This window comes from Ambystoma mexicanum, chromosome 6p, assembly GCF_040938575.1.
Source record: "Ambystoma mexicanum isolate Mex_15411 chromosome 6p, UKY_AmexF1_1, whole genome shotgun sequence".
In the NCBI taxonomy this organism is placed as follows: Eukaryota; Metazoa; Chordata; class Amphibia; order Caudata; family Ambystomatidae; genus Ambystoma; species Ambystoma mexicanum.
Genome location: NC_090935.1, coordinates 1366625077 through 1366647836, shown reverse-complemented (window position 1 = coordinate 1366647836; position 22760 = coordinate 1366625077). Strand labels below are relative to the sequence as shown.

Below are 22760 nucleotides of genomic sequence, written 5' to 3'. Positions count from 1 at the left end.
TAGGCCGGTCATTGATGAAACGCCCTTGCTTGCAGCACAGGAGGGCCCCAAAAGTCAACAGTGGCCTCTGTTCGCCTCACTTACAAATATCACCTGTGTCATATTAAAGATATAAAACATGTCTTACTGGCAGGTGTTTTTGGCTCGGTTTCCAATGCATCCGATGTGTTGGAGGTGGCAACTGGAAAACTGAAAGATGACAGGCTGCCACTTTCTTCACTGGCCTTGAAGCAACAACAAAACACAAACGATATCATTAAGAATTCTGACGATGAATCGCAGTGTATTAGCGGAACGTGTGTGCATTCTGTTGCTCTGCACACTTTTTGTTAAAATGCACTTTCTGAATCAGAGTTCTGCGCACAGCTGGAAAACAGCCCAATTCCCAGAAGCCTTCAACAAAATGGCACATTGCTCGGTGCAATGCCATTGAGCAATGATTTTAAAAAGAATCGTGTTCTTCATTTATAGTTTGCTGTTATGCACTTTGAGTCTGAGATCAAATAAACAATGATCACGTTTGCTCACAGTAAAACGAACAAGCGTCAGTGTTTATAGAGCGTATCTTACAAAGGGTAACCTCACAACACAGTGGTAAATGTTGGTGGCATGTTTAAATATATATGTTTTTAATCTAGCCATAGATAAAACGTCATGACTGAAAGCAATATAAACTGAGCAGGTAAGAAAGGGCAGTGCAAACATTAGCATTCTGTCCCTATCATGTTTTCTTAGCTCTGTCTTAGAGAGATCCCGTCTGGAAACCTTGAGACTAATTCAAAACAGCATTTCATTGACAACCGTTCCAAATATATAGAAAGCACAATTTCATCCTCAACATCCTTAATTGGACTACTATGAAGATAATATGAAAATACTATAAATACATTGGGGCTCAGTACAGTTTCCCTGCTCTGGAAAAAATGCTGGTAAAATTGCCAGAAATTCTGGCATCAGCATTTCTACCAGACCGGGGAAACAAGTTTGCCGGTAGGTGCCTCGGATCTACCTCCAGGCCTGACCTGCCAGTAGATCAGGCCCCAACCGGCAAACAAAATGCCGCAATTACCTCAATGGAGTCCTATGGTACTCCACGGAGGGGACTGCCACAAATACCGGCACCAGTGGGCGGGTGACGATAATTGCAGCATTTTATTTGCCAGTCGGGGCCTGATGGAAGATGTGCTCTTTAAACACTGACGCATGTTGCTTGTTCGATTTACAGTGAGCAAACTTGGATCATTGTTTATTCTATCTCTGAATCAAAGAACATATCAGCAAAATATGAATGTCCAATGGGACTAGTCGAATGGGGAGGATATCAGGCGGCAGGAAGGCTAATTCTTTTTTGGTGCCATCCCGCCAGAATTACCGGCAGGATACCAACAAACCACGGATGAGGGCCGTTGTCTTCTAAAAATCATTTTAGAATGACACTTTTTTGTGTTTGCAATACGACCAAAGCTTGTGTTGTCTAAGATGTCACTTGGAGCCCGAATTGCAATGCCACCATTGTTGATAGGTGGAGAGCTACACTGCTATGTTACGTTTGTCTTTCTCTGCATCCATTTCCAATCCACTGCTCTATTCCCGTGGATAAGGCAGGAATGAGGGAGACACACAAAGCAAATATCTGGAATCCTGCCACCATTTCCATGGTCACCCTCCTTCCCCCTAGACCACACTGAAGACACAAGAGGCAGATAAACTGCATCTTGGCCTGCTGCATGGTCCCACCAGTTGAATGCAATGCCATATTCCACTGGCGTGATGTCATAACACAAGGATATAGTATTCATGGGGTAATTGCTTCGCATGCAACACATGCATAACAGATCAATTCTGGTACATGCAAATAGAACAGACCGGAGTTTAAAGTAAAACAAGACCATCATTGTACAGGCAAACAGAACCACCTAGAAGGCAAGTTGCCGCTGTTATACATTTGTTGAATAGCGTGCTGTAAAACACTGGTCACTGCAAAGTCAGGTTCCATAGTAGCTTATTCATCTGCAGGGACGTTTGATTTCCCCCAAAAATGCACTGTTGCCCAATTACAAACCTGGCTACTTTGGGACGTCCTCCTCTCGGAGTGGAAAGGGCCTGCTTTTATTCTTCCAACTTCTAGTGTGACCGTACCTAGTGAGCACTAAAGAACAGATCACATTTTACTCAACATTCCCACATATTCACAGGGTATTATTGCACAGAAGAGACAGCAGAGTTGGTACTTACCTGTAATACGTAGGACATTCTCTGAAGCTTTTCACATAACATATAACTCTCCCCAATGCATTACAGCGCGTAACCAAGTGCAGCTAAGCACTCCAGACTTTCAGCAGGAAGAAAATGATGATCTGTCCAAGGAGCACAGGTCCTGGACCTCCCCCTTCAGGACAGCAGCAGAAGCCTAGCCTGGCAAGGTTTAAGAAATCAAGAACCTTCCTATTCCGTCAGTATCTGACAATCCAAAGCCTCTTCGTTCAGCAGGCAGTGCAAGTACCCAGACAGCTCACCATGCTCAACACAACAGCGTCATTTTAATGCCTACAAGTCTTCATTGCTCTACAATATATCAAATTAACTAAACTGTTAAAGAATATATGATCACGAGTCACCTGACTCATGACAACCTGCTCACAGCGGTTTGTGCTTATACCTAACCTTACGGCTGTGAGGCACTTTGCACGCACATTCCAGCAAACTTAAGAAAGCAAAAATTGCTGAATGAAATTTGTGGAGACACTGCTTACTAGCCCATTGGGAATTACCCAGGCCAGAGGTTCATAGCACCAATTCGTCTGTGTTATTATAGAGGGGGCATCGTCAGTGGCATGCTGCTTGTGTGGAAAAGCACAGGAAGCTTGTGGCCCATGCCTGGGCACATCTATTTTTCTTAGGGAAACCCGCTTACAAAAACATTTGGATGGATTTAGTGGAGCCAACACTTCTCAAAGAATGGTCATTCCTCCGGGTAACATTGCATTTTCCCAATTTTGCCTGGCACCATTAAAATGATGACGTGGCTAAGCAGTTCAGGGTGGACTGCTCCCTTTGGAAGGGAAGGGTCAAGACTGATTTCAATGCGATTGCTCCTGTACAGTAAACCTTCACCAGTCTCCAGGTGAGAGGCTCAGCAGTGTGGGAACCTCCCCTCCCCCCTGACTTACTCTGATAAGCGGCAAAACAAACAGTGCCTCCACTAAAGAAGAAGTGGTGTGGAGGATGGTCTCACACACGTGTTGGGCAAAGGTTGCATGCAGTACCCTCTGGGACCACTACACACAATAGGTGTAAGCAAAACCAACCTTTGGTATAAGTCTGTACCACACAGTTTTTGGTAGCGAGCTGAGCAGCCAGGCTTATCTCAGGAGGGAATGTGAGCTTGTAATGAGGGTACAGAGGTGTCTACAATCACAAGTATTCAAATAGACTCTTATACTCACGTTTCTTGGTAAAACACTTGTTAATTTATTACATAGTCAGAAAACATTCACTAAAAGGAGGCAATCAATATCCTACTTTGAAAGGGGAGCAAAATGGCATTCAGAGCATTTGAAGTAGAAGCAAAAAGGCATAAGTTAATAAAACGAATAATAGAGTTACTCTTAAACAGTGCAAACATTTTGAGTTCACAGAGGAGTTGTTCCAACGCAATAGGTAGGCCAAAGTCAATGGGCTAGAGTCTCGTATAAGTAAAACGGTTCTGGTAGTTTAAACGGAAAAGTCATTGCCACAGTTCTCAGAGGTAGTTCATAGAAGAAAGATTCATATGTCGAGTCACAAGCAGACTAGGCCTGCAAGTTGCCAAAGTTTCACACACCTTTACAGTGAGAGGTAAATTCTCTCGGTCGGGTTTTCACAGTATCTTAGATTGAAGAAAAAGATGCAGCTGAGGACTTCTGTTCCTGGCAGTTCCTGCAGATTTCGCTGTTCCTGAGCCTCAGTCGTGGGGACAAGAGGGAGGACATCAGGGGCCTCCTGCACTGCGCGGGACTGGTCACAAAGCTGGCAAATCTTCGATTCCGGAAGCTGTCGTCAAGCGCACAAACTGGTGTTCTTCTCCCTGGCTATTCGGTTTCCTGCAGCACGCTGAGGGAAATACAACCAGCTCCGAGAATGGTATCCAGGTGGCTTACGAGTTGATTGGTCCCACCAACTCAAAGGAAGAAGTTGTCCTTGAAGGGCTTCTCTGTTGAGATGAACTTGCCAATTCAGGCCTGCAGCAGGGCTTCACCAGGCAAACCAACGGTTCAGGAGTTGCAGCAGCCGTCCTCTTCCAGCTCGTCTTCGGTTCTTTCGTTCCAGTGATCAACTCTGCCTTCCAAGCCAAGAGACTCGCCTTTTAAACTGTTTTCCCCCATTCATTCCAGCCTAGCTACCACTCATCCAGCAGGGTGGCTGTCCTTGCCGGACAGTCAGCCAGCCAATCACGCCAGAGTGCATTTGTGTCTCCTAGGAGACTAAGCACAGGGAGTTTCGGGCACCCCACTCACTTCCTGCCCACCCCAGACACTCAGGCACCAGAGGCGGTCTTCAGTCCTGCAGCAGTTCGCCAAAGGTGTAGGAACAAAGGGACCAAACCTAGTTTGACGCACAGAGAAACTGTAGAAGGACCTTTCAAAAAAGAAATGGTGAAAAAAGAAGACCGGGACACATTTAAACAAAGGAGGCTCAGACGCCATCTTGAAAAACATGGCTGTGCGATTTAACGCTACCGCTGTTCGGGAAAATCATGGTAGTTTGTTGTAAAATCACTGCCACCAGCCATTTCGAGAGCAAAGGGTAGCATGTGACTGCTACATGAGTTTCTAGACATAGGAGATACTCGGTAACCCCTCCAGCACTCTATTGTAGGATAGGGTGTGCTGGGTCTAGGAATTTAAAAAGACTAGTTAGTTAATTTAAGGAACAAGTTAAATACCTGTAACTGTTGTTCTCCAGCGTGGGTCTGGCATGGATTCACATGCTCATGAATATTCCCAGTCGTCAGGCTGGGAATCCTCGGTAAATAAAAAATCAGTTTCAGTTTAGTTTCTGAACTGTCTTTCTCCTAATAACCAATCACTGGTCTCTGGGTGATACTGCTCCCAGACTATAACTACCCTCTACCTAAGAGCCTCCTCTGGCAGCCATCCTCAGATTTGGTAGCATGTAAAGTGGCAGTAGGACCAAGTGAAGAGCCGCAGAGGGGTAGGAGGGAGGGTTCGCATGTGAATCCATGCCAGACCCACGATGGAGAACAACAATTACAGGTAAGTAACTTGTTCCTTCTCCAGCATGGGGTCTGGCATGGATGCACATGCTCATTAATATAAGAAGACATAGCAGTACACACATGCACAACCACGGGAGGTGGCAAGGCTCAACATTAAGCATTTCATCAACTCAACATTAAGCAACTCTTACCTCCTCACCAGGCCCACCTTCAGGCGAACAGGTTGCGCAGCACTTCCTGGCCGACCTTGGACTCCTCCCTGGAATCCCGGTCGACGCAGTAGAATCTCGTGAAGGTGTGCGTCGACCTCCACGTAGCAGCCTTGCAGATGTCCAGCAGGGGTACGCCAGACAAGAACGCCGTGGTAGCAGCGAACGCTCTGGTCGAATCGGCTCTCGGACGGCCGGGCAAAGGTCGGTTTTCCAACCGATGACGGTGCATGATGCAGCCGGGGAGCCATCTGGAAATGGAAGCCTTCGAGACGGCCTTTTCTTGGTTCACAAGTCCAAAGTTCACAAACAGTTGTGATGTCTTCCGAAGGCTCTTCGTGCGGTCCACGATGAACTTCACCGCTCTAGCTACATCCAGCGAGTGCAAAGTCCTCTCAGCCGGCGACAGGAAGAAAACAGGTAACACCAAGGGCTCGTTGAGATGGAAGTCCGACGGCACCTTAGCCATGAAGGAGGGGTGCGTCCTCAGCACCACCCTCGTCTCGTGGAAAGTCAGGTATGGAGGTTTACAGGAGAGGGCCTGGATCTCTCCCATTCGTCGTGTGGAGGTGATGGCCACAAGAAACGCCGTCTTCCACGACAGGAACTTCAACGGCGCCGAATGCAGAGGCTCGAGTGGCGGCCCCAAGAGCCTGCTCAGCACCACGTTGAGTTCCCACGCCGGGGCTGGAGCCTTCACCGGCGGAAATGATCGAAACAGTCCTTTCATAAACTCCTTCACCAGGCGATGGGACCACAGAGATGATCATCCCGGAGTTCTGGTGTAGCGGGAGATCGCCGCTAGGTGTATCTTGAGGGAGGCGTGCGCTAGCCCCGCCTTGGCCAGCGACAGTAGGTACGGCAGCACCTGGGGGGTCGTAATCTGCAGAGGGTTAATCTTCTGTGCGCGGCACCAGACAGAGAACTTCTTCCACTTATGTCCATAGCACTTGAGAGTCGAGGACGCCCTGGCCTTTGCAAGCACCTCCTTGCTGTCCACCGGGATATCGTACCCTCCAAACTCTAGTGCTGCAGGAGTCAGGCCTGCAAGTTCAGCGACCCCGTGTCGTGGTGGAGGATGGCACCTCCTTCTCTGGCGAGGAGATCCGTGTCCATCTGCAGTTTGACTGGGGGGACGCTGACATGTCCAGAAGGTCCAGATCTGTCCCGGCCACGCCAGTGCGACGAGGATCATCCTGCAGCGGGACCGTCTGAGTTGATTGGTGAGTCGCAGCAGCAACGTCAACGGTGGGAATGCATACAGGAACAGGCCGTCCCAGGGGAATGAGAAGGCATCACCAATGCTCGCCGGCTGGGGAAACCTGCTGGCGAACCTCTGACACTTGGTGTTCGTCGCCGTCGCGAATAGGTCTAGCTGGGGATTGCCCCATCATTGGAATAGCAGATCCACTTGATCCTGTTGCAGTTCCCACTCGTGGCACGAGCGCAGCTCCCTGCTGAGTGTGTCGGCGATGGTGTTCTTTATTCCTGCAAGGTGGAAGGGCACGAGAAACATCCCCTGGGTGACGGCCCAGTGCCACAGATCATGCGCTTCCTTGGATAGGGCTGGGGATATGGTACCTCCCTGCTTCCGGATGTAGAACATTGTGGTGGTGTTGTCGGTGAAGATCTTCACCACCTTGCCCTTGAGGGACGGAAGGAACGACCTGAGGGCACAGAACACCGCCCGGAGCTCGAGTACGTTGATGTGGAGTGACCTCTCCTCCGGGAGCCAAAGGCCTCTTGCGTGGAGATCTCCGGTGTGCGCTCCCCATCCCTCCAGGGAGGCGTCCATCATCACCGTCTCCTGATGTGCTGGGGTCTAGATGTCCATACCCGCCGCCAGATGCGCGCGGGTGCCCCACCACTGGATCGCTTGGCGGAAGGTCTCGTTGAGTGAGATCCTGTCTTCGAAACTTCCCCCCACTTGCATCCAATGGGTGTCGAGGAACTCTTGCAGTGGACGCATCCGCAGCCTGCACAGGCGCACGAGGTAGATGCACGAGGACATCATGCCGAGAAGGGACTTGATGGACCTCACCTTGGCCACGTCCATGGTCAACAGCCGCTGCACCTTGCCCAGAATGGCCTTAGTCCTTTCCTACGACGGGGAGGCCACTCGTGCCAGTGTGTCGAGCCTGGCTCCCAGGAACAGGGCGACTTGTGACGGAACCAGGTGGGATTTCGCAAAGTTGATGGAGAATCCCAGATCCCTGAGAAGTTGGATGGTCTTCGCTGTGTGCTCGACGGCGAGTTCTCTTGTCCTTGCTCGGTTGAGCCAGTTGTCCAGATAGGGGTAGACGTGGATCCCTGCAGGCACAGCCACGCCGCCACTGGTGCTAGGCACTTGGTGAATGCCCTGGGCGCCGACTTCAATCCGAAAGGAAGGACCTTGAACTGGTAGTGCCGCCCTTGGACTACAAATCTGAGAAACTTTCGATGTCCTTTTACAATGGGGATGTGGAAGTAGGCATCCTCCAAGTCCAGCGACGATAGGAAGTAGCCTTCCTCCAGCTGCTCCAGCACGTGCTGGAGGGTGACCATCCGGAACTTCTGGGACTTGATGTACTTGTTTAAACGACGATGGTCCAGTATGGATCGCCAACCGCCGGTCTTCTTTCTTACGAGGAAGTATCGAGAGTACACTCCGGAGCCCCAGAGCCTCTTTGGGACGAGCTCGATGGCTCCTTTCTTCAGCATCGCCCTTACTTCCAGCAGCAGTTGAGGGACGTGGTTTTCCATCCTGGCCACGGGTGGAATGCGGGGGCACTTCTTTAGAAACTCGAGAGTCTGTCCGCGGGCCAGGGCATCCAGCACCCATCGGTTACCGGAGATGGACTCCCACACGCTGACGAACTTCGCCAGCTGGCCTCCCACCGGGGTGCTCAGGTGGGGGCCCGACGCTACGCCGGTTCAGTCCTGCTTGGCAGCGGCCTTGCTGCCTTGGCCTCCTTGGCGACGACAACGAGATCCTCCTGACTTGCCGTGTCCTCTGTAGGCCTACTGCGACGAGGAGCGGGCCGCCTGGCCGTCCGTCGAGGAGCCGCCACCGAATCCTTTGGAGGCACCCTTCCTTGCCTCCAGAGTTCTGAAAGGGCGGCCGTTGTTGCTGCAAAACTCCCAAGGCCCGGGCCGTCTCCGTGTCGGCCTTGATGGCCTGCAGAGACTCGTCCAATGTCTTGCCAAACAGGTTGTTGCCGTTGAAAAGCATGTCCAAAACTCTGGTTTCCACGTCGTGGCGGAAATCGCTTGCCTTAAGACAACCACGCCGGCAAAGGCAAAAACTGTTGCCCATCTGGCGGAAACCTGTGTCAGCAATGTCCGTGGCCACCGTTATGGCGTGGTCCGACGCCACCTCGCCTTCCTGCAGGATCTCCAGGGCCTCAGCCCTCTTGTCGTCCGGGAGGAAGTCCAGCAGAGGAGCTATCTTAAATCACAGCTCCCTGTCGTAGCGGGCCACAATCGCGAGGGCGTTGGCCGCTTTGATCGTCGTCGCCACCGACGAGATGACCCGTTGTCCCATGGCGTCCACTTTCTTCCCCTTGCTGTCCGGCGGGGAGGTTGAAGTTGAAGCCATCACCCCTGCCGCTTTCTTCTTGGACGCCGCCGAGACGACTGAATCCGGGGTCGGCTGCACCCTAAGGCACATGGGGGCGGAATCCGGGACTCGGTACTTCTTCTCATACCGGTCTCTCTTGGCAGGAGTCGTAGACAGGTTCTTCAGGAGCGAACGCCCCTCTCCCCAGATGTCATCAAGCAATGGGACCGAGAGAACCGTCTTTCTTTTGGCCTCACGCCGTTGATAGAGGAAACCTTCCTTCTGTTCTTCGGGGCAGAGCTGGAAGAGCTCGGATGCCCTGGCGATCATGGCGTGGAAGGAGCCAATTTCGTCGGATGGGGAGGCCCGAGGAGGTGGTGATGGAAGGCCCATCCTGTCGTCACCACCATCATCATCCGTCCCCGTCGTGGCCGTCTTTGTTCCCGTGTCATCCCTCGGGTCAGCGGAAGGAGATGAAGGCTGCGAAGGCCGTGAAGGCTGGAAGGGCGGGGGGGAGGGGCGGTGAGTTCTCCTCCGCTTGCTTGGAGGACTTCCCGACGGTCCAGGCTCCGCTGGATCGTCCGTTGGAGGTAAGGGCAACCTCGTCCTTATCTCCGTACACAAGGCCTGGATCGCCATCAAGATTGCTCCCGAGTTGTCATGTGGCCCAGGTGTCGGCTGCGACGGGCGCGACGGTTGGGGAGTGGAATCCTCCTCCACGAGCCCCTCGTCGGCACCACCTTCGCTTTCTTCGTCCACCTCGTCGGGATCCCTCCCGTGGGACCGGACCTCCTCGAACTTTCTGTTCAGGATCTTCGCGACTCCAGCCAGCTCCTCCTCAGAGGCTGTATCTGTGTCCGTGATGGCCACCGGGCCCCCCCCCTCTTTTTCCACCGGGGTTTTCACAGACTCTTATCGATGGGTTGAAAAGAGGATTCCCTCTGCGGTGGCAGGGAAACCCTGGGCCCCAAGGTCGCCTCCACTGGAGTAGCCTCCACAGGCTTCGCCAGGGCCGCCATGACTCCCTCGATAGAGGCCTTAGCCGGGTGAATCAAGGCCTTCACGACTTTGGACGTGCTTGAGGCCTTCAGCTTGGGGGAGGGTCACCGCCTCTCTCCCCCTCGGCTGCCTCCGTTGGGATCGACCGGGACTTCTCCCGAATTTTACCTGGGTTCTCCGATTTCCTCTTCCCCGAGCCAGAGCGTTGGCTCGTGGTTGATGGCTTCGGTGAAAGCGCGCCCTGCCTGGCAGCCGAGGAGCCCAACCGATCGGCGCTCCCGGTGCCTGCGGACTTGCGGTGCTTTGCCTTTTGTTGGGCCCCCGTCGCCGGAGCACCCTCAAAGGACTTAGAAGACCGCTCGGACGACTTCTTCTTCTCACCTACCGGTGGGCTCTTCCCTTCCAGCCAGTTGGTGAGGAGGATACACCGATCCATCATAGTCCGGTCCAATATGTTCATGCAAAATGCACAGTCCTTCTCCACGTGCATCTTGTCTTCGTGAAGGCAGTAGAGGCAACTAGAATGCTCATCCTCCTTGAAGACATTCTGCAATCTGCATCCAGGGCAGCTCCTGAACAGCTTGGAACCGGGCGTCGCGTTTCCTTTGTCCTGGGCCATGTCCACGCGGGGTAGGCCTCAAAGATCTTCTGGAATCCTCCAAGAAGCGAAACTAGATGAAAACTTTGCCCCGTTGATCGGAAGTAGAAACGGTGGAGCTTGAGGCTCGATTGACCAAAAAAATTAGATTAAACTCTTTGAAAAAAATCGCAAAACGCAGTAAAAGCTTGAGAGCTATAGCACGAGGACTCCCAACACTTGAACGTGCGGTAAAAATCTGAGGATGGCTGCCAGAGGAGGGGCTTAGGTAGAGGGCATTCATTGGCTGGGGGCAGTATGACCCAGAGACCAGTGATTGGTTATTAGGAGAAAGACAGTTCAGAAACGAAACTGAAACTGATTTTTTCTTTACCGAGGATTCCCAGCCTGACAACAGGGAATATTCATGAGCATGTGAATCCATGCCAGACCCCATGCTGGAGAACTTTACTTTCTCTGGGAAACAGTAGTTCATCCCAGAGAAGGGATTTAAACCTTGGGACAGCCTAAAAGGCTTCCCTGTATCACTGCACTGAGGGTGCTGTGTGACACACATGAAAAGATGATGCCCATGGAGTTGTCTAAAACTCCATAATTAAAGAACACAAGAGTAAGACACACATAAAAATACAGGAGAGTGCGCGAAAAAAGGCTCTCACTCTCTCCAGGTAAAAAAAAATCAAGTCCTCAAAATCCAGCAAAGTTTCTGAGGGCCTCTAAGGTGAAGGGAATTAGCACATTTATGAGAATTCCCCCTAACACACGTTGCCTTAGTCTTCACCCTCTTCAGTGGCAAGCCTGAGGTGCTAAAGAAGCCAAAGGTGAAGTCAGTAGCTGAGTCTCAAAGCTACCAGCTGATTCCTCAGAGAGCCCACGCCAGAGCTAGCACCACAGGACAGGTTGCCACTCATGCTCTTGCTTCCCATCATTTTCATCCTCCTCCCCTTCATATTTCCCAACATATTTGAGATCGCTTTGCTTTTCACTCTTGGTTTTCTCCCTGTAGACCCAATGTACATTGACTGCATCCCTATCCTGTCCCTTTGCCCGAAAAATGTCAAGCATAGACATTCACTCTACCTCCTCATGTCACAAACACGGGACTACCAAATCCAACAATCCCATGTGCCCTGAACCTTTATTCTCATCTCTGGATCCCTTCCACCATGCAGGTTATGAAGAGCCTTGCGCATGCCCAGCTCCTAAAATCATGTAAATCACGAATCCCACTAATTACTTGGGGTATGCAATCTTAGTCTCATCTCTAACCTCCATAATATGCTTGATAAATCTTCATATAACCAAACATTCTTTACCTCTACAGCGACTGCATTATCTCTCTCAGGCCGCAAAAGCTTTCCTACACTCACCATGTAACTCAATCATGAAATAAACTCCAGAGGCAAATGCACTCTGACTCTATGACTCAAATTCATGAAAACTCGTACTTCTTGATCTACTCCACCAATCCCATGTATTCAACTGGTCCCCACTCACTGACACCTACACTCCCCACTACAGAATTGCCATTGTTCACAAGGCTTTCTGGGGCCTGTGACCACACTACCCTTCCTTAAAATCTTCCTGCTCGAGCTCTCCGCTCACCCACTATAACGGTTTATTGAGAAGCCATCCTCAACACGGGAAGTTTCTTCCCTCCCCACTCAAGTGGTGGCACAACAAACTGTTTAACAGATTATTTTCTTTAGCCCCATCTCAGACACATTATGCCCCTTGAGTCCCTCTACCCTGAGCTAACAATGAGCCAAGAACCAGGCCGTGTATGCGAAATATATTGGTATTTATTTAAAATAAAAGTAACAGAAATTAGCATGAAAATATCAAAAACCACTTTATCCTTGGCATAACACAATCAAATTCTCTGAGCATAAATAAATCACAAAAGTGACTTAAAAAGAACACAATCACAATTCTTAACTTTCTGCAATTTTCACTTCACGAAATAATGACATTGATAAAAAAATAAAAAAAGTCTGTTATGTAATGTTGTGCGATTTTGATTTTCCTGCCGGCTTGAAAGGCTAGCAGAAGGATTTCAAGATTGGTTCAAATACATATGGCAATTATGATTTCGCCCACACTTTTGGTTTAAAATAAACACATGGGTGATTTAGAGGTCTGTTTTTCCGGCCCCCCCTTGCTTTGGTCTATGTTGGGAAGTCAGACAGAAAAATTGCAATGCTTTGGGGAATTCTGGATATCAGACCCCCCCTTACTGCAAGGCCTGCATTGGAGAAGCTGGATAAAAAGTTTGGACCGATTTAAGAAAAAATACACCCCTCTTCCTTAACGAAGTCGGAGTCAGCTGGACAACAAGGATTACCCAATTAATGTATAGGCTATAGTTTTCAGCGCACACTGGGAAGTGAGCTTTGTTAGTATCGAATTTTAACAAAATTCGCCCCGTAGTGTTCGGCCAAATGGGAATTAATTAAATTAATATTTTTGGTTAAGTAGGCTAAGGAACTACACACTAAGCAAAAAAAAACATTTCCAAATTCTTAAAAATCTTAAACCTTAGAAATAAAAAGGAGTTGGTTGAATAACCCGTCACTTGAGGATCACCAGAGATCCCGAAGGGAGGAGGTAGGATGAAACGATAAGTGCTTTACAGGAGTATAGGGCTGAGTATTGGTTAAAACTCCACTCAGCCCCACACTACCACTAAACCAGCAGCGATCCCAATCATGAAGGTGAAACAGACACAAGATGAATGGTAAATTTCCTTCGACGGTAGTGCAGACCAAGGATAGGCTATACTATTCCAGGGCGGTGTTCACCAGCAAGGAAGCACCCATAAAAGCAATAGTAATAGGTTAGCAAAATTAAGGAACTGTCGAATTAAGTTTTTTTTAATTTATTTTTTTCAACTCTTTATTATTTTACAACATTAACCAACAACAACAACAAAACATAACAGTCACTCTGGCATTCCTTCGTGGATTCCGCTATGTATTTCATTCGTCTTGGTGCCGTTCTGTGGCCATGCTGCCCTGATCCGAGTTCTCCCCTCCAATCCAGCCTCAGGTCTGTGTCTCCTATCCTTCTCCTAGTCAGGGGTGCTCTACTCGTTTACCAGTTCCCCTGATTAATGTTGTTCCACTCCTCAGGGATCATCCGTGCTGCTCTCTTTCCTTTGTCCAAATAAATCCTATATCAGGGAGTACCATGTTAGTATCTTATGTCCCCTCTCCCACTCTCCTCTCAGCACCAACCTTGTCAACACTGCTGTCTCTGCTACCGACCATTTCTTGAGATCGTCCCACCATGAGTCAATGCTCGGTCCCGAGCTGGAGTGCCATGCCATTGCTATTCAGCGTTTTGACAGAATGCACACCAGATCCTTCATCTTGCCCAAATGTATAATGTGCCTGTCTCCTCTAGGAAAAAGGCCCAAAAGGTAAGACTCTGGGGTCCATGCCTGCAAGTGTATTGCACCCCCAACCCTCTCCTTAAAACCCTCCCAAAAAGTTCTCAACACTGGGCAGGTCCAAAACATATGTAGCATGTCAGTATCCTCCTCCACACAACGTGGGCTTCCCCGGGGATCCCCAACCCTCATCGCAAACATTCTCCTGGGTGTGAGGTATGCTCTATGCATGAGGTATAACTGCGCTTGTCTAAATCTTGCATTCCTGGACACTTTCTTAGGGTATCGCAGAACTCTGCACCATTCCTGGTCACTGAAGGACCTCTCTTCTGATGCATCCTACCATGCATCCAAATACCCCCTGGTTCTTCATCATCTGGCAGTTCTGGCCATCTCTTCTTAATTGTCTAAACTATACTGTTGTGTAGTATGAATTGGCCTCCATGTATATCATGCTCCTCTATCAAATTTAGGAATTCCATCCATTGTCCTTCCTTCCGTAGATGATCTATCTGGGCTACGCCCTTGGCTTCCCATTGGTATCGGTATGTTGCGAGAGTGCCAGTGTCCGGGCCAATGAATCCTGCAAGGGGGATCTGCACAGAGCAGGGGTTGTGCGCCCCCTGGATTTGCCATGCTTTGTTCCCCAGGGTCACCTCCAACTTGACCATATTGGGTAGGGTCCTGGTCAGGGACTTATTAATCCATATCACTTCTCTCAGGTAGTATTGTTTCAATGTCGGCTGGAAGAGTATTGAATCTATTGATGTATCCTCTCCCAGCCATTTAACCACGAATTGCAGTTGCCCCGCCAGATGGTATAGTTCAAAGTCTGGCAATCTGATGCCCCCTGCTTCATAGTCTCTCTGCAGAGTATTCATTGCGATCCTGCTCCTCTGCCCACCCCACAGGAATTCTCGTGCCAATGTGTTCAATTGTGTAAAGAAAGCCTTAGGTATATTGTGTGGGATGTTTGTGAAGTAATATAGCATGCGTGGCAATACAGTCATCTTCAGCAGGGCCGCCCTCCCTATCATCCCTAGCAGCAGTGTCTTCCAGAAGGCCATGGCCTTCAGTGTCTTATCGAGGGCTGCCAGGGTATCATGATGCACTTCTATCCCCAGATATCGGAAGGATCGCGGTGCCCATGTGATTCCCAGGTCTGGCAGTTGGTTCGAGGGGACCCATTTTAGATCGGCCAAGGGGAATAGGGAGGACTTGTCTTTGTTGAAAGCGATTTCGGAGAGTCTGGTATATGCATCTATTGCTTTCAGCAGGCATGACAGGTGTACCCTTGGGTTCCCCACAAAGAGGAGCATATCGTCTGCATATAACAAAGTTTGATGTATAACCCCATCTATGTCTATCCCAGTGTCCCCGTACCTTGCTCTAAGGAAGACCGCCAGCGGTTCGAGGGCCAGTATATACAACATTGGTGACAGTGGGCATCCCTGATTTGTGCCTCTATAGATGCTCCAGACCTCCGAGATGTGCAGTTTTCACCCTTGCTCTGGGATTTTTATATAGCAGCATGACCCACCGGATGAACCCCTTCCCCATTCCGAAGTGGGCAAGGACGCTCAACAGCCATTCCCAATTCATTGAATCGAAAGCTTTACCAGCGTCTAGTGAAGCTCTGGCCCATTTGCCCCGTCTATGGTTAGTCTGGTCCACCACATGATGGAGTCTTCGCAGATTCCACGTCGTGTTCCTACTCGGGACATAGCCCGTTTGGTCCGAATGGATTAGCGTGGGTATCACCCGTTTAAGTCAGTAAGCGAGTACTGCTATTAGTAAGGATTTTGGAGTCTTGGTTAATCAGGGAGATCGACCTATAGGAGGCAGAGTCTAGTGGTGATTTTCCTGGTTTGAGGATTGGTATGATTACCGATTCCAACATGCTGTCTGGCAGATGCCCCTTCTCGTACGCCTCTTGATACATTTCCAACAGTCTCGGTGCTAGGGTGCTCTTGTATTCCTTGTAAAATTTGCCTGGGAGCCCATCGGGTCCCAGGGATTTGCCAGGTGGGAGCTCAGGAATTACGGTCTCTAGTTCTTCCACCATAAGGGGGGCCTCAAGTACCTGGACCTGTTCCTTTGCTAGTTTTGGTAATCTGATATCGGCCAGGGCGTCGGCTATATCGCCCGGTTCCACTGCTGTGTTGGGGCATACAATCACTCTTGGGTCCTGACCTCTTCCCCTTCTTCATCTTTTAGCGCATTGATAAGAGTCTCTCCTATTCTCCTGCTTGGTGAGCCAGGCCAGGAGCCTGCTGGCCTTGTCAGCCTCCACACGGAAAATCTGTATATACCGCCCATAATCCAACCTCCCCAATCTTTCCCAGTTTGGGACACATCTCAATCTCAACGTTGTGAGTTCCCCAGATTCCTCCCCTGTTTGACCCACTTGGCATTCGGCTAATTCTATCTGCCTTTCCACTTCCCCAAGGTCTGCTGAGGCGCTCCCTCTCAGTCCCCCCCGGTTTCCCTATCGCATCCCCCTTATCACCAGTTTGAAGGCATCCCAGAGCGTACCGCTACTCTCTACACTTCCAGTATTGTGCTCAAAATAATCCTCTATCGCGTCTTGCAAACATTTCTGGAACTCGCCCTCCTTCAATCCCTCCGCCCTTAGCCGCCATGTTGGAATTGGGGCCTTCCTATAGGTGTGTGCTCATGTTGATAACAATGGTGCATGGTCTGATAGTGTTCGTGCCTTAATGTTTATCCCCGTGAATTTCCTCAGAGATTCTGTGCCCGTGAATAAATAGTCTATGTGTGTGAATGTGCCATGGGGGGCGCTATAATGTTTATACCCTCTCCCATCCCTGTGTATCTTCCTCCAGACGTCCGCCAAATGCAGTTGGTTCAGATCATTTGCAAAGCCTTAGCTGGCGGTGCTGGCTTCCTATACTTGTCATCCGACCTTTCCAGGAGCGGGTCCAGGGTGCAATTAATGTCACCTGCCCAGACAAACGTTGCCTCTCTGTATTGTGTCAATTTGGGCGCAATTCTCCTGAAGAATTCTGTCGCATCATGGTTGGGATATATGTGTTTATCAGGCATATGTCCTTGTTTTCCAACATTCCATGTACTATCACAAGTCTGCCTTCTGAGTCGCTTTCTTGCTTTATCATCTGGAACGGGACCCCCGGGTGACCCATATCAGCACTCCCCTGGCGTAGTTTGAATATGGCGAACTGTACATTTGACCCCCATTGCTTGGCAACTTTCGTTTGCTTCTCCAGTGTTAAATGAGTCTCTTGTAACAGCCAGTATGAACTTCATCCTGTTCAGCCAGGCGTATACTCTGTGTCTCTTAACATACGTGTTGAGTCCTCTGACGTTCCAGGTTGCAATAATGATCTCATCCAGACCGATTTTTGTAGTGTTCCCTGTGGCCCGTGCCCTCCCATGAACCTCTGCGGGCCCGCTGTCCTGAGTCTCGTTTCTTCAGTCCTGGTCCGTGCTGTTCTACCTCTGCATAGGTGTATCACCTTCTTCCCCTCCATCATGTCATTCTGTGCCACCGTCACCATGGACCTCAGATTGGGGGTATCTTCCCGGGCTTGCTTCCTTTGATCCTTGTCAACTCCGTCACTACTCTCACCTTGCCTTCTACTTCTTTGTATGCTGGTTCCTCCACTATACGTGCCTTTCCCATACCAACCACACAACTGACTAACTAAAACTACTAAACAAACGCCCAGCCACCTTCCCCCAGCTCGGGCCTCGCTGCTTCCCTTGCACCGCCCAATATGGTGGGACCGGTCCGCCGCAGCGTGATGCCTTGAAACTGACATCCAAACTTGTAGAACTCTTTGGGGTTTGTGTCCTGTCGTCCTCTATGGCAGAACTGAAGTTTGTCGCTCCATTATTCTTTTCTTCTGGCTTGCGTTATGTGCACAGTGTCGAAACGCCCCTCAACTTATCGGGTTCGCCCGTGTCATCACCGGGGCAGATTTTCATCATTATTGGCATTGGTGGGTCTCTGTTGAGGGATGCCCTGCTGATCCATCCAAGCGTGGGCCTCCTCTGTTGTCTCGAAGAAATACGATCTACCCCCGTATCACCTTCAATTTGGCAGGGTATAGCAGCATGTAACGTATGCCCGCCACTTTATGGCGTTCTTTGGTGCGGCCGAAGAGCACCCTTTGCCTCTGGACCATGACAGTGTAGTCCGGATAAATTGTTATTCTGGAGGAGTTCCTGGTTATCACCCCCCCTTCTCTCGATCTTTGAAGTTCATGATCTTTGCGATCATTGATCTCAGGGGGGCTCCCGGTTGGGGTTTCCTGTTCAGGGCTCTGTGGGCTCTCTCCACTGTGAAGCCTTGAGACAGTGCCCCTATCCCAATCGCCTGCAACAGCAAATTTTCTATGTAATTTGTGGAGTCTCTGCCCTCCTCTCCTTCTAGAAGTCCAACAAGGCAGATATTGTTCTTTCGGGTCCTCCCTTCCGCCCTATGTTCCAGGATGGTCACTCGTTGCAGTACATCTGACATTTGGGTCTGAGTGGTGGCAACGTCCGTGGTGCATAAATCAGAGAAAATTGTTCAGAGAGCAAATTATGTTTGTCACAATGGTGTAACAAATTTTATTCACCATGATACAAAAAATACAAAAGAGTCAGTTAATGACATATTGATTTACACTACATTATTATATCACATAACAAGACAGCAAGGGTATGTATATAAAAAAAACTGGCTAAATATAGTCCACCACAGTAAACATTCATAGTGCAGCATTAAGACCATATACAACACTCGGTGACATTCAACCATACAACAGTTGCTAAAAGGCATAACAAAATTGATTGACAGTAGGAGGTGGGATATACTTTCCTCACATCCCATCTGATTATTTTTGTATTTGAAATTTTACAAAAGCAGCAATTGAAATAATTAAAAACAATGTATCACAAGGGTGGATCTAGGAAGGAGAATATTATGTAGATCACATCCCTGGAGAATTGGCTCCACTGGTTTCGGCATAGAATGAGGTCGCCACAATTTCTGTCATGAGGTGGGTTCCTCTGTGCACCCCATACCAGTTCTATAGAACCACTTTTTTGCCCACACGAGCTCTGGGTACTTGCTTCACATTGGTTTGGTTTTCTGTTTCACAGTGAATCAGGCCAACTTTACGCTGACATGCCGCGCAATGCTGTACAACCTATTAAGTGGACAGCCTTAGACACCTACTACTGAATACATGATATAGGAATCTTTTGCCTAGTGCTGTATTTTCGGGCTAGTTTATGCCTATTTGTTTTCTTTTCTTCTTTTTTTCCTCATTTATCTGACTCAAGACTTCAGTGGCCCCTTTGGGGACAGACAGCAGCCACTCCACTCTATTTTTATTCTGGCCGCGAATGCTCATACATATGAGGTTAGTTGTGTCGTACAATCGTGCAGCCGCCTTACTTGTATTTACTTTTTAATTCATTGTTTAAGTGAAAAACATCTTTTACATCCCCATTTTTTTTTGTAATACTGTCTCTCTGTGGTGCAACCCAACCGTCACCCCAAGCACAGTCTCTTTGGGCTTCGCTCTCTTGCTCTGGTTCTAAAAACCCTATAGTTGGGGCTGCTCTTGACTTTTCTTTGACTACCCAATTTTATTCTATCTTTATTTAACACATGGTTTGTAATATGTTGCCGTCACTGGACAGGTAGCACGAGGTGCAAGCACTCTTGTTGTTAGAGTTAGGTTTGGGACAGGGCACTGCCGCATATTTATGCAGTCTTGCTCTTGCCTTGCAGTTTTTATGACATCTTTCTCCTGATGAAGACGCTGTCCAAAGTACATTCTATGTCGAAACCGGTTGATTCAATTCTCCAGGGATGTGATCTACATAATATTCTCCTTCCTAGATCCACCCTTGCGATAGATTGTTTTTAATTATTTCTATTGTTGCTTTTGTAAAATTTCAAATACAAAAATAATCAGATGGGATGTGAGGAAAGTATATCCCACCTCCTACTGTCAATCAATTTTGTTATGCCTTTTAGCAACTGTTGTATGGTTGAATGTCACTGAGTGTTGTGTATGGTCTGAATGCTGCACCATTAATGTTTACTGTGGTGGACTATTTTTAGCCAGTTTTTTTTTTTTATATATACCCTTGCTGTCTTCTTATGTGAGATAATAAATGTAGTGTAAATTAAAATGTCATTAACTGACTTTCGTATTTTTTGTATCATGGTGAATAAAATTTGACAAACATAATTCACTCTCTGGACAATTATTTCAGATTTGTGATTCATAGTAATACTCTAGTCCAGAGTCTTCCTGCTTCTTTCTGTAATTGTATCGTCCGTGGTGTTCTGCTGCACTTGCTGTTCCGCCGTACTCACTCGGTCTGTCAAGTTCCATACATCTTGCCTGAGGAGACCCATATCCACCATGACAGTGTCCAGCTTATTTTCCAAGGACACCTTTAGGGCTGCCATAGCCTCCAGTATTGGGCCCTCGCTTTCCCCTCCTACCTGCTGTGCAGTGCTCGTCAAGGCCATGTTTGCGGCAGGTGGGGCGGGTTGTGTTCTGTCAGACTGTTTAGCAAAGGAGTCGATGCTGGTTTGTTTGCCTCATCCCCCTTTTGATTTACTTGGCATTCTCCTCTGTGAGGCGGTAGTTAGGCGTGGTCTTCCCCAATGTCCCCCTGAAAGTGGCACTCTGGGTTTTGTTTCTATGTGCGTGCCAGTTTATTTCTGTATCAGGGTGTTATTGCTCTCTTCTCAGTGAGGTACGTTGCCCCTCCTCTGTGCTTCTGCTTTTGTGTCTCTCTCCATGCTCACAGTTCTTATCCAGGGGTGGTTTAGGCCCTCCTCTTTGCACCCGGCACCCTTAAGCGCCGATAGACCAAGGCAGCAGATGTAGTGTGTCCTCCTGTGTATTTGCGCTGTTACTGGGGCCGTCCGGCTGACGCTGCCTCTTTCCTTCGCCGCCTTGGTGGCCCTTTGCGGTTATAGTCGTGGCGTCTTTCTTATAGGGACATTTCCAGCTGCAGGGGATTACTCGACCCTGCTTCTTCTCGGGTCCAGAGGCCGGTCTCCGTTCCCCCCTTTTAATATCTCTGTCCACAGGTTGTGCCCATGTTAGACCTTATTTTGGGACTCTACGTGGGAGGCAAGTGTCTGCCATATGATGTATAGTGCAGGCCTTTGGATTAAGCAGTGCGTCGTGCCCCGGCGAACTAAAAGGTTAGACTCACCCGGTGTTAAGTTCGTAGCGTGCCTCGCTCTTTCCTGGTTTGCTGCGCGGGCTTGGGCCGGTAAGGCACAGTCCCCAAATTCACCTTCACATTCAGCTTCAGACTATTTTCCTTGCTTGGTGGATTGTGTTCTCCCACGTCGACCGGTCTTTTCTACATGTTCCAATCCAGTCTACAGTTTCTTGTGGCGCTCTCCCCCTCCCCACTCTGTAGTGGAGGACCTCACCCTGCTTGGCCTTGTCCCCTGTATTGCAGGATATTTCTCGCGGTGCCCACGCCTGCAAGCTGGTGGGAGGTGCTCTGCCCTCTAGCTTGATGCCTGGAGGCCTCGGCCTGGCCTGAATCGCGGTCTGGGACCTAAGGTACGTCTCACCTGCAGCCTAGCAGACACAAGATTGTGCCTCAATTGGTAGCTTTTCCAGTGTGGGCTGATAATGGATCTCGCCCTTCCCCATGGGAAGCTTATGTGTGAGGAGCCTGTAGTCCTGTGGTTCTGTCTCAGCTGGGCTAGCACCTGTGCCGCTCTTGCACCTCTTAGTGTGCTCCTCCCTCTGTCTCGGGGACCCACTGGTGCTCTGGCGTCTTCTCTGGTCTTCCGGCATTTTCCCGGGCCTGGCGCAGCGCAGCCCTTCCAAGGCGCAGTCCCCTGTCTTCTTGTGTCTTGCTGCCCCGCAGGCGGGCGGACCGGGATCTGATAAGGATCTGCCTTGGCTCCCGATGGCCCTTTGGTCTCTTGTATGCCAAGGGGAGCAGGCATAGTTTCCACCTCTAAGCGCTCGGCAGTAACGGGTAACCCCTCTCCGTCACTCTGGGGAACAGTGTGGTTTACCGGTGCTCCCCATGGGGAGATGGGTTAATGGAGGTCCCGGTGTGTTAGGGGCTCATGAGGCACTCGCCCAGGTGCTGGGTTTCTCGCCTCACCCTTTGGGCGGGGCAGTTGCAGGGCAGCTTCCTGGCGTCAGGTGCAGAAAATCACTCCCGCTCTGCAGCCAATGCTTCCTTCCACCATCTGCCTCAGCTAGTGGTATGTGCCACACGCTCTTCCTGGCCCGTTCGGGTGCTCCACGGCGGTCCAAAGCCCCTGTGTTGTTGCCTGCTCCACCTTCCAGACCAGACACCTTCTGCTGGGGCAGCTGTCCCCTTGTGCTCTTGCTTCTGTGCTTGTTTTGCCACAGGGTCGCCCTGATCACCTTAGGCGCAATGGCCCCTTTCAGCGCCGCTCCTCCTAGTCTGCCATGTTGCGGTCAGTCGCGCAGGTCTGTGCTGCTCTTCTCCGTTGTGGTTCGTCTGTCTCTGATGCCGGTTTCGAGAGAGAGTCCAACCCGGTATGCTCTGGACCTTCATGGACCCTTGCGTGTTTTTCCGGCCGTGATTTTTGCAGATCTTGCAAGTTCTAGCTGAGTTATTGTCAGGATCTCGATGGAGCTCCGAAAAGCTGCAGCCTACCTCATGGTCGCCAAGCCACGCCCTTGCCCCAATTAAGGTTCTATCTATAAATAATAGGAGAGTTTAATGAAACTAAAAATAGAAGCACACTATTACAAACAGTTGTTAAGATGTATTTCTAAAATCAACCATGCTTGGAAGGT

At 49.6% G+C, this 22760-nt stretch overlaps 1 protein-coding gene across 17 annotated transcripts in view; it reads right to left on the bottom strand.

Annotated features, from left to right (window-relative positions):
* Positions 1-22760, bottom strand: part of MPDZ (multiple PDZ domain crumbs cell polarity complex component) — a 1735289-nt gene that overhangs the window by 224328 nt on the left and 1488201 nt on the right. For 11 of the 17 annotated variants that reach the window (XM_069626067.1, XM_069626068.1, XM_069626070.1 and 8 more), the window contains 2 exons: positions 2063-2149; positions 128-224 (listed from right to left, as the gene is read on the bottom strand). In XM_069626067.1, coding sequence (XP_069482168.1) covers positions 128-224; positions 2063-2149 — 184 coding nt within the window. The remainder of the gene's footprint in view (positions 1-127; positions 225-2062; positions 2150-22760) is intronic. The other 6 variants (XM_069626072.1, XM_069626073.1, XM_069626078.1 and 3 more) reach the window with 1 other exon arrangement.